Here is a 12,087-nt window from a genome sequence, read left to right on the forward strand (position 1 = left end):
GATTTAGTTGGGCAAAGAAATCAACTCCCTTTAGAGTGACCATGGCTGCCCCATGCCTGGAGGTGTTTAAGGTTGGATGGGGCTTGGAACAACCTCATCCAGTGGGAGGTGTCCCTGCCCATGGCACAGGGTGGAACTGGATGGGCTTTGAGGTCCCTTCCAACTGAAACCATTCCATGATTCTATGATTCTAATATCAGGTTGGAACGGACCTCAAGGGTCCAACCTTTCTCGGCAAAAGCACCTTCTGGACAAGATGGATCAGCCCCAGCTGTATCATAAAAGTGTCGAGTGTAGAGGAATCCACCACTTCCCTGGGGAGGTGATTCCAATGGCTGATGGATCTCGCTGTGAAAAAATTTCCTCCTGTGTCCAATCGGAATCTCCTCAGGAGTAACTTGAACTCATTTTCCTAGCCTTTTCCTCACATGCCAGGCTTCCCAGGCTTCTGCTCATCTTTGTGGCCCTTCTCTGGACCCTCTCTGGTCTTTCCACATCCTTTGTGCATAGCAGGAACCAAAACTGCACACAGCACTGCAGGTGTGGCCTGACAAGCACTGAGTAGACTGGGATGATGGCTTTTTTATCTCCACTGGTGATGCCCTTGTTGATACAGCCCAGTACCCTGTTGGCTTTCTTTGCCGCAGCAGCACACTGCTCACTCATGTGGAGTTTGGTGTCCTCCAGAACCCCCAGGTCTCTTCCCCCAGCGCTGTTCTCCAGCCAGGCAGATCCCAGCCTGTGCTGTACTCTTAGATTATGTTTTCCCAGATGTAAGACCTTGCACTTGCTGAGTTTCATGAGTGTTAGTCCACTCTTCCAGCCTATCCAGGTCTTCCTGCAGGGTGGGTCTCCCCTTGGAAGTGTCTACTTCCTCACTCATCGGCAAACTCCACCAGGGGACACATGATCCCATCATCCAGGTCACTTATAAAGATGCTGAACAGCGTTTGATCCAGTATCAGTCCCTGGGGACCCTGCTAGTGGCAGGTTGTCAGTTTGAGAGGGAGCTGTTGACCACCACCCTCCAGGTGTGGCCTGTCCACCAGTTCCCCACCCTCGGCATGGACCACTTGCCTAGACTGGAATGCATCCATGTCTCTACCGGCTGTGGGAAACCGTAACAAGATACAGGTAGACAATGTCCACTGCTCACCCCACATCAACCAAGCAGGTTCCTTTGTAATAGAAGGTGATGATGTTTGTCAAGCATGTTGTGCCCTTGGTGAATCCATGCTGGGTTTTCCACATTTGCCTTTTGAGCTCCCCCAGGAAGATTTGTTCCAGGGACTGAAGTAGAACTGATTCCTGGATTCTCCTCTAAGCCCTTCTTGTAGATGGGGTTTCTTGTAGATGGGGGTGACATGAGCCTTTTTCCAGTCTTCCATAACATCCCCTGATCTCCACCGCTTCTCAAAGATTATGGAGAGTGGCCTCGCAATGATGTCAGCCAGCTCCAAACGCACTCGGATGGAGAGCGTCAGGACCCATCAATTTGCGGGAGTCAAGCTCCCCTAACAGTTCACAAACCTGCTCTTCCTTCCCTGACGATGGGCCTGTGTTTGCACCAACCTGTATTTTTGATCCCAAGGCGTGGGGCCCAAAGTCCTTGTAAAAATGGATGTGGAGAAAGTGATGACAACCTTTGCCTCGTCAGTGTTGTTGGTGACAGGTCCCCCTCTCCCGTTTAGCAATGGCCCAACACTTCCCTTCTCTTTCTGCCTGCTGTTACGCACCCGACACACCCTTTCTTGTAGTTTTTGACATCTCTGCCCAATCACAATTTGAGCTCAGCTTTTGCTTTCCTAACTGCGTGTCTGCACACGCTGGCAATGCCCCTGTAGATCTCAACAGGTGTTCATTCACTTTTCCATCCCTGGTGTGCTTCTCTTTGGGTTTGAGCAGACTCGGAAGCTTGAAGTTAAGCCAAGGGGCTTTCTTGCTCTGTCTGCTTCCCTCACCTTTAAGGGGGATGAACTGGTAAACTCTATGTAAGCTGGAGTTTGCTTTTCTAAAACCTAAAATGTGTGTCTCAGTAGTCGCCGTCAGGGCCTATTGCTGGCTGAGGTTTTCTTGGTTTGGAAGTGCAAGTCCACCAGTGCCTCATTCCTGCATGTCACATCCAACATTTACATGAGGAAACAGTCCTCTAAGCATTCCAGGAATGTGATAGATGACACGCCAGCTGCTTGTTCTTCCAACAACTGCCTGGGTAGTTGAATTCGCCCAGAAGAACCACGTTCTGTTGACCCAAAGACTGATTGAGTGACCCAAATATTGCTTGGCTGTTCTTATTTTCTTGGTTCAGAGGTTGGTAGCAGATGCCTACTGCAAGATCAGAGATGATCCCTCTGATCTTGACCTACAGGCCTTCGACAGGGCTTTCGCAATCACCATAGTTGACTTTTATACATTTAAGGTTCTCCTTAACAATAGAACGTGGCAAGTGCCACTCTTGAGAACATCCAGAAGAGCTGAACTGGCCCATAACCCAACAAAAGCTGGATTCTGGAAGGGCCTTGGTGTACTGGTTGGGGCTGGAGAAGAGACTGGCCTCTCCTGACATCCCAACGGCCGTGGGGGGAGTGCAGAGCTGTAGCCAGGACTTGTTTAGACAGGGAAGGATTTTGGTGAAATGTCCAAAACTTTGTAATAAGCTGGAAAAAGAATATAAAACCCCAGCAGTGGCAGGAGGTGAGATCCTTTGCAGGTGAATCTGTCCCTCTGCTCCACTCTGGTGAAACCCCACCTGGAGCCCTGTGTCCAGTTCTGGAGTCCTGAGCACAGGAAGGACATGGAGCTGTTGGAGTGAGTCCAGAGGAGGCCACGGAGATGATCCCCGGTCTGGGGCACCCCCTGTATGAGGACAGGCTGAGAGAGTTGGGATTGTTCAGCCTGGAGAAGAGAAGGCTCTGGGGAGACCTTAGAGCAGCTTCCAGTGCTGAAAGGGGCTCCAGGAAAGCCAAGGAGGGGCTCTGCATCAGGGAGGGCAGGGACAGGATGAGGGGGAACGATTTTCAGCTGCAAGAGGGGAGATTGAGATGAGATCTTAGGGAGAAATGTTTTGCTGTGCGGGCGGGGAGGCCCTGGCCCAGGTTGCTCAGAGCAGGGGTGGCTGCCCCATCCCTGGAGGGGTTCAAGGCCAGGCTGGATGGGGCTTGGAGCCCCTGACCCAGTGGGAGGTGTCCCTGCCCATGGCAGGGGCTGGAACTGGACATCTTTGGGGATCCTTCTAATCCAAACCATCCCATGACTCTATTCCATGCCATGTGAGGCTGGCGCTCTGGCCCATAAACCTTATCAGCAGAAGTGGCCACAGCTGCGCAGCCGAGCCGCTGGTGTCCAAGCTATCTGGGCAAGTTATGTTCTGAAGCAGTTTGGAGGGATCCAGTTTGGTTCCGTTCGGCCCTCTCCAGCCCACACAGGGATGCCAATTTACTACATTCATCTCACTGTCTATGTCATTGATGAAGATATTAAACAGCACTGGTCCCAGTACGGACCCCTGAGGGACACCACTAGTCACAGATCTCCATCTGGACTTCAAGCCATTGACCACTACTCTCTAAATACGACCCTCCAATCAGTTTCTTATCCACTGAACAGCCCACCCATCAAATCCATACCTCTCCAATTTACAGAGAAGGATGCTGTGGGGGACTGTGTCTAAGGCTTTGCATAAGTCTAGATAGATCACATCCGTTGGTTTACCCATGCTCACTGCTGCGGTTACCCCATCGTAGAAAGCCATTAAGTTGGTCATACTGGACTTGTCCCTGGTGCAGCCGTGCTGGCTGCCATGAATCACCTCCCTGTCCTCCATGTGCTTTAGCAAAGCTTCTAGGAGGATCTGTTCCACGATCTTCCCAGGCACAGAGGTGAGGCTGACAGGTCAGTAATTCCCAGGATTGTCTTTTCTACCCTTTTTAAAAACGGGGACAATGTTGCCCTTCTTCCAGTCACCAGGGACTCCTCCTGACTGCCAGGACTTTTCAAATATCACGGAGAGTGCCTTGGCCACCACATCAGGCAATTCCTTCAGGACTCTGGGATACTTCTCATCAGGTCCCATATCGTGCTCCTCTAAACATCTGTGCCTTTGCCCAAGCACCTCCAGGTTTGTCCCTCCTCCTGCAGCTGGAGCCTGCTGGGCAGAGCTGATCCAAGGAAGATGGTGCATGAAAGGCACCTGGAGGCACGAGCCACCCAAGGATCAGGCACACTCAGCTTGCTCTCCCCGTGCCGCTCTGCTCCTCCGCATGGGATGCTTTGGGCATGGGACGATGCCAGCGGGCACAGGCAGCAGAACTCACAGCAATTCTCTTGGCAACAGAAGCCAAGAGAACAGCGGATGAGAGACACAGCATCCCCCGCCCAGCGCCCTGGGGCTGCAGGACCAGCTCCTGCCTGGAGAGAGAGGGCAGAAAGGTGCAGGTGGAGCTTCTCCCAACCTGCCAGGCCAGGGTGTTGCACACAGGGCCAGTCCCTGCTCCTGCTGACCACCCTATGGCTGATCCAAGCCAAGATGCCATTGGCCTTCTTGGCCACCTGGGCACACTGCTGGCTCATGTTCAGTCGCTGTCAACCAACACCCCCAGGTCCCTCTCCTCCAGGCAGCTTTCTAGACAGACTTCTCCTAGTCTGTAGCTGCTCAGGGTTGTTGTGCCCCAAGTGCAGGACCCGGCATTTGGCCTTGTTAAACCTCATCCTGTTGGTCTCAGTCCAGCGGTCCAGCCTGTTCAGATCCCTTTGCAGAGCCTGTTCCTTTCCCTGCAGCCCCCAGCAAGCTCTAGTTGCTCTGTTCCTAGGCAAACCTCGGAAGCCAATCTGGGGCTGACCTTGTGAATCACGACAGTGAACACGACTTGCATTTGTCGTTCCTCAGAGAAGATCCTGACCATCCAGTATGGAGCAGCAAACCACAGCTGTGGAACAGTCCTGGTCCTGAACTGCAGAGGAACTGTCTGACCATCCATTTCTGTTCTAAAAATTGTGGATTCTGGATTGAGTTCTCAATGCTTTACTGCTCAGAGGAGATTTTCAAAGCTTGAGAATAAAAAAGCAGCCATCTTGACTGATTCTGGTGCTCCTGTGAGCCAAATTTGTTCCAAATGTTCCAGTTTGAGGACAAAATCCAACACTTTTTTTTTTCTGAGAATAGTGGAAAAAGATGACTTTAATCTTGGCCTATGTGCAGCAAAGTCCTTGGGGCTGTGACTTGAAGGTATAGTGGACACTCACCCAAAGCTGTAAGGAGGACCACAGAGACATGGAGTCATTTAGGTTGGAAAAGCCCTCTCAGTGCTTCCAGTCCAATCATCAGCCCAAACCCACCGTACCCGCTAAGCACCACGGCCACACAGGTTTTGAATCCCTCCAGGGACGGAGACTCCACCACTGCCCTGGGCAGCGTCTGCCAGGGCTTCACCACTCAGTCAGTGAATAAATGTTTCCTGATATCCAATCTAATCCTCCCCTGGAACAATGTGAGGCCATTTCCTCTCATCCCACCATGTATTGTTTGGGAGAAGAGCCCAGCACCCACCTCACCACAACCTGCAGAGAGTGACGAGGTCTCCCCTCAGCCTCTTCTTCCCCAGACCAAACCCTCCCAGGTCCCTGAGCAGCTGGGGCTGGATGGCTCCCAGGGAGCATTGCCCAGTAAAGGGGAATTTGTGACGTCACTTCCAGTAAGCAGGATCAGGCTGTCCGACTGGGATCGGACACTGGCTGGGTGATGAGAGGAAAGCAGAGAATGCTGGAAGCAGCACATCTTTTTCTCTGCCCCAGGCCTCGGAGGGCCACGTGGCCAGGACTGCTGGGAATCGACACCCAAGCATTTCCAGCTCCCTGTGCCGGGGAACAGAGCCATGAGCCGGGGCAGAGCTGCCATCTGTTCTTCCGCAATCGAGCAGTGTCTGGCAACCCAAAAGGCATCGGAAAAGAGGGAAAAGAGCAAAAAGCCACAAAACAAACCAAAGCAGTTGGGGAAAAAGCCAAAACAGGAAGCGTTTTTGATGAATCCGTGATTTATTTTCTCCACACCAAATGAGGAGGAAAGAGAAAAGAATTCAAAACACACTCTATGCAAAAGCCACTGGCAAAAGAACCTGGAATTGCTGTGGAAAGGCTGGCAGCAAGGTCAGCAAGAGGAGAGACCATCACTCCAGCCAAGAGCAGATCCTGCGTGGACTGGGACTGGATCTGGATGCCTGGGCGAGCGCTGCAGGAGGTTCTCTGCCTGGACCACAGCAAGCTGGCAGGAGGAAGGAGCAGGCGGGCCCGAGTTGGCATTGCCACTGCGACATTGGAAATTGTGTGAGGTTTCCAAACCTTGCCTGTTCAAAAGCAGCAAGGGAACCGACACATCACTCGCCCTGAAGCTGTGGAAGAAGGGCTACTGCTTTGCTGAGTCCCAGGTGGAGGTAAGGAGGCCTGGTGGCCACTCCACATCAGCGGCCACATCAAAGCCCACGTGTGCAGCAAGGATGAGTGGGGGAGAATGAGCTAATCCTTGTCTCCGCCACTCCTGTGCCCATCGAGGTGACAAAACTGGTCCCTGGGCATCCCCTCCCGCTTATCAATGCAAGTATGCAGAGTTCCACCATACGCACAGAACAAAGACTCAGAGGTGATCCTGAAAGCAGAAGTATTAATAAGATTTATGAATAGAAACCAATATATGTTGTACATGTGGATGTGGAAGCTACAAATTTTTTGTGTTGGAAATGGCCTGATGTATGATCCTGGAGTTTTTTGGATCCCTACACACTGGTGGGGGTTGCATCGGCAGCGGGACCAAAGCAACACACTGTGTTCCCTACCAGCAGCGCCACCGACCAAAAGTAAAAAAGATAAGCAGCTGGACCAACTGATACCCCACATGTTCTCACTCCAGAAGGGACTATAAGAGAATGAGAGGAGGGGGTCATAATTGGAGCTCCCTGTCAGCTGGTCTGAGACCCCCACTGATGTCAACATCACATCATGGATCCAATCCCTCTGAGCACCCGAATGTCTGCAAAAACTTCACCTGCAGCAACCTTGTGGAAACATCTATAAAGAGTTTATCACTGAACTTCGGACAGGTCGTAGAGTCCCTCACAAGCCCTTATAGGATATTAATATTGGTCTACACTTAAGCTTATACTCGACTTAGAACTGTAACATTATAGATAATAAACTGTTTAAGTGCAGTTCTGGGTCCTACTCTGTCCCCCTCGGTGTGTGACAGAAATAAATCCTTTGGGTTGCTTTGCTGGCAGAAGGGCACATCAGCAAAGGGACAGCTTGACCCCAGGGGAAGCTCTGGAGCTGAGCTCCAAGCCCAGAGCTGTTTCAAACTAAGTATTTTACTTACTTCCAAACCCTCCTGTTTAAACCTTTCTCCCTCACTGACAGGAGATGCACAGGGTGTGTGGGGTGACAAGAACAGTGGAAAGCAACTGTGCTGGGTGAGGAGAAGACAAATGAGAATACAAAACTAAAGTATAATTCACTACTAATGTCAAGTTACATGAGAGAAATCCATAGGAAACAAGGCTTTCCTAGGAGTGCTGTGAAGGGACAAAACCTGATGCCTTTCTGGGAAGTCTTAAGACTTCCAATCCCGTTGAAAAATGCTCTTGGCATTTTTCTTACTTGGCTCGGTAGCAGGGCTTGGAAGGGCACACAGGGTACCGGCCACCATCAGCCTACGATAGGGGCACACGCCTAGTCCTGATTCACAATCCAAGTGGGAAGAGAAGCAGGACCAATGGAAAAGTTTTCCATTTGATGTAGGTATTAAAATGTCTGACAAGATGCCCCATGGAGTTGCATAAGTGTGTGTGGAATTTGGCTGTCAGGCTGAATTTGCCCCAAGTCCTCAACCCAAGCAACACGCCATTCTCAGCCTCGTTCGCTTGGTTTTTGGTGGTTCAGACCTGAAGGGAAATTGCCCTTTTGTTTCCAATCTGGCTGTTGATGGCAGCTGCCCATTCCTGCCTGGATCGAGCAGCCACACACGGGTTGTGGTCTGGGGACTCAGATGTCAGCTGGCACTGCACAGAACCCTTCAGCTCACTGTAACCTGCACAAACAATTTGATGACCTTTTTTTCTGAGAACAATTGCTATTTCTGTCTGTCTTGCTGCTCTCCACAGAGATGCTGGATGGAAATGTGTTTTGCTTCCACACTTGGCACTATGGGTGCTGCTGCTGCTGGAGAACCATTGGTGACACCACTGGCTTGATGGGCTCACGGAGCACCCCGAGTGTGGTTGCTCGCCTCACAATCCTCACGCAGCGCCGGGGTTTGTGTGTGCTCAGCCTGGAACACGAGACACCTGGCTCTCTGAACAGAGGGCTGTGGAAGGGCTCAGGCTTTTATCGTGCAGCCTGGCTGCCACCTGCTTGGTGCCCTTTGCCTGCCTGGGCCTAGAAACACGGGGCCTGGTGCCAGCCCCGCGGCCTCGGCTTGGGGCAGAGGGGCAGCGCTGCACACACCCCGGGCCCTGGCGGCCCTGGCACCGCTCCCAGCGCCTCAGGGAGGGCAGCGCGCTGGGCTAGGGTCTCGGGGCTGCCGGAGATCCTGGGCCTTGGGGCTCATCTGGGGTTGCTGGGGGCCTCGGGGCTGGGACTGCCAGTGGCCCAGGGCTGCCAGGGGCCTCAGGCCTGCTGCGGGGTGCTAAGGGGCTGGGGCTACTGAAGGCCTCAGGCCTGCTGGGGAGTGCTAAGGGGCTACTGAAGGCCTCAGGCCTGCTGGGGGCCTGCCGGGGCCCTTGGGCTGCCGGGGCCCTCGGGCCTGGGTCTGGGCCTAGCCCCTTGTCTCCCGCCGCGGCCGCGGCCCAGGCCCCGCCACCCCCGGTCCCGCACGGCGCCGCCGCGGCCGGCACTACTTCCGCTCCCGCCTCTCGCGAGAGGCCGTCTCACGCCGCCGCCGTCACCTCCGTATCCCTCCGCGCGCCTCTCCCCCTCCCCCTTCTGGAGAGTTCTGCACGGAAAATAGTCCCCGCCGCGCCCCGCTCCCTCGTTCCACTTGCCACGCCCGGCCTCCCCCTTCGCTCCCAGCGCGGCCTCGCCACGTTCCGCGCCGGCCGCCGCCCGCCCCGCCAGCCGCGTGGCTGCCGGTAGCGGCGCAGCGGGGAAGGTTGGTGGGGGTGGGCGGGTGGGGGGGGCGGGGAGCGAGGAGCGAGGGCGGCGGAGGGATCCGAGCGGCGGAGGGATCCGCGCGGCGGCGCCATCGCGTGCGGCGGCGCGGAGGGATGCGGTAGCGCTGCGGCAGCGCAGGCAGCGGAGCGAGCGGCGCGGGGACCGCGGGGACAGCGGGGACAGCCCGGCCGCCCGCAGCGCCCGCCCCCCCCCGCCGGGGCCGCCCCTCCTCGCTGCCCTTCCCCTCCCTTCCCCCCCTCCCCGTCCCCTCCTCCGCCTCCGCGCTCCCGCTCCTCCCCCGCCCCTCGGGAAGTAGCGCCCGCGCCCCGCCCGCCGCGCACACAATGGCGCTGAAGAGGATCCACAAGGTACGGGCCGCGCCGGGGCCGCCCGCGGGCAGCGGGGCCGGGGGGGTGCGGGGCCGCCGGGGGAGGGGCGGCCCGGCCGCTGGGTGCGGGGCCGCGGCGCGGGGGGAGGGGGGGGGGACACCGGGATGGCGGGGGGAGGCGGGGACACCGGGACCGGGGGGCACCGAGGTCTGGGAGGGGACCGGGACGGGCGAACGCGAGGACTGGGATTGCGGGGGGACGCGGGGAGCGGGCCGGGCCGGGGGGAAGAGGGGACGCGGGGACCGGGCCGGGGGGGAAAACGAGGACACCGGCGTCGGCGGGGGAGAAGGACGGGGGGACCGGGAGGGGGGGACGCGCGGGAGCCTCGGGAACGGGAATGGGGGCCAGGCCGGGACTGGTCGCAGGGGCGGAACGGGAACCGAGACCGGGCGGGGCCCGGGCCGGGAATGGGGACACGGGGAGCTGGAGCCGGCCGGGGGCACCGGAGCCTGGGACCGCCGGGGGAAACGGGACACGGGGCCCGGGGCGGCGGGGCCGGGGGAGCGCCTTGGCCTCGGGGCGTCAGGACGCGCGTGGGGCCCCCGGGGCGAAGGCTCCGGTCGGGTCTCGGAGGGCGTCGCGGCCCGTTCCGGCCCAGCGCGGCTTCGCTGTCCCGGGGAGTCAGCGCTGCTCCACAGCCTGAGTCATCCAGCAGGGAGAGGCGAGAGTGCCGCCTTCCCTGCGAGCCACAGCTGCTCCGTGCCCGGGCCTTGCAGGAGAACCGAACCTCCTGTGGCCTGAAAATCGTGCTTTACTCCATCGTTGCTGTGTCTTTTACCAGGAAAACCCCCTCTCCTTCAGGCAGGAATTTTTCTTATCTTGGTGAGTCAGGCAGGGAATTTGTATCCTTTTCCTCCAAACGGTCGTTGTCAGTTTGGGTCCGCGAGCAGGGTTCTGGTGGGGAATCCAGTCCTTCCAGAGGGTTTTTGATCGTAATGGCTCTGTGGATCTGACTCCTGTCCAGAACCAAGCTTGACTCTGCTACCCAATATTCTGGATCAGTTTGCTGGCCCTGTTTTGTTAGCATGGGGTTTGGCTCTTGCCTTAACGTCTCTGCTTTAATTGTAGGTAATTTCAGAGTTTTTATGAAGCTTTGCTTGTTGTACTGATGGAACTAATACTAGGTGGAGAGGAAAGTTGAGATCTTGAAGTCTCACATTTGGTCGTGGGGTGGGTAGAGTTGGAAAGGGAAGGATTTGGAGTGCAGTTGTAGTGCCCTGGAGTTTCCGGATAAGCGTGTGGTGGTGGGTTACGTAAGGAAGCGCTGCTCCAGCTGATAGCGCCCGTCTGCCGTGCGCTGTCGCGCCCTTCAACAATCCCTGGCATGCTGCTGAGCCTCTGCCTCCACCTCTGGGGCCTCGCGGCTGTCGGCTGGCCTGAGGAGCGCTTCTTCCCAGGAGCGGGTTGCATGAGACGTGGTGGCGAATGCGGAACAGGGCTCCGGGGCGAGTGGGTGCACGGGGCCTTTTTGGGGAGGGTCTGTCTTCTGTCAGGGAACTTGGGAAGCAGGAAAAGCTGCTTTGTTTTAATTTGTCGTGTGTTGGGGTTCAGGATTCAGCGCTCTTGGGGCACTTGTGTTCTCAGCCTGTCCTCTTTTAACAGGGGAGAAGTCAGATGAGTCTTCGTTAATGTTGAGCGCTCGTGGAGTGATCCTTTGTGCTGCTTTTCAGAGATGAGGAAACATAAGGGTCTCGGGAGTCTGTAGAGTCTTGGGAAGTGGTGTGTGTTGGCCGCTGAGGAGCGGGCAGACGGTGGGGCAAAGTGTGTGAAGGAAAATAGAGCTGCTTGTCCTAGCGATTGGGATATGTTAAAAGTTGGATTGAAGTTGAGCTGCAGACGAGGAAGGAACACTCCTAGTTGGAGTTGCTGTGCTAGTCTCACTTAACTATCCAAGTGATAACCGCCAGTTGTTGACACTCCAGCTATTTTAAGCCCGTGGAGAGTGTCTGGATCATCTTGTTTTTGTTCTGGTCTCTGGGAAGAGCAGCGGTATCTCCTGTGTGGTGGCCACCCCTGTTGGGATAACATGAGGAGCGCAAATCCGACCTTTGCTGTCACACATTTTGGCAAGAACAAAAGCCTGTGGAGTATGGATGGAGTAGAAACAGTCCCAACGGATGAAGAAGGGATGAGAAGGAGAAAGGCTGCTTAGACGTTCTTAGGGGGTGTTAACAGTCTTGCTACATCAAGTGTTCAAATCTCAGTCTTGCTTTTGTGCTCGGATTGTGTTTTATTCTTGACTGCAGACGATGAGGGTTTCCCCAAAGTTTTTCTGTCCTTGGATAATACAGAGATGAGAACTTGAAAACAAGCAGAACGTGCCAGGAGTAGCCTTCTGATCCAGTGTCAGCAGTGGTACCTGAAGTGGCCTCTGGTGCATTGAGCTCTGCTGGGCTGGCAGAGGGTGGAACAAGAGGGTTTTGCAGCTGGGTGAGCAGTGGTGCTGGCGTATGAGGCAGCGCAGGGACCTGCATGGTCTGTCCCCGCACGCCTCTGGCAGCGCATTCTCTCTCGGGGCTGTCCAGAGACTGGGGCCAGGATAATGCCCGCACGGAGCAGCAGCTGT

The 12,087-nt window shown here is 55.7% G+C and overlaps 2 protein-coding genes across 2 annotated transcripts in view; one reads left to right on the forward strand and one right to left on the reverse strand.

Moving 5' to 3' along the window:
• ZMAT2 (zinc finger matrin-type 2) overlaps positions 1 to 12,087 on the reverse strand; it is a 205,046-nt gene that overhangs the window by 97,874 nt on the left and 95,085 nt on the right. The window lies entirely within an intron of this gene.
• The window catches only part of UBE2D2 (ubiquitin conjugating enzyme E2 D2), a 28,162-nt gene continuing 25,432 nt past the window's right edge, over positions 9,358 to 12,087 (forward strand). The window contains exon 1 of the mRNA XM_069869696.1: positions 9,358 to 9,500. Within this exon, the coding sequence (XP_069725797.1) occupies positions 9,477 to 9,500 (24 nt within the window). The 5' untranslated portion in view covers positions 9,358 to 9,476. The remainder of the gene's footprint in view (positions 9,501 to 12,087) is intronic.

This window comes from Phaenicophaeus curvirostris, chromosome 15 (assembly GCF_032191515.1).
Source record: "Phaenicophaeus curvirostris isolate KB17595 chromosome 15, BPBGC_Pcur_1.0, whole genome shotgun sequence".
NCBI lineage: Eukaryota > Metazoa > Chordata > Aves > Cuculiformes > Cuculidae > Phaenicophaeus > Phaenicophaeus curvirostris.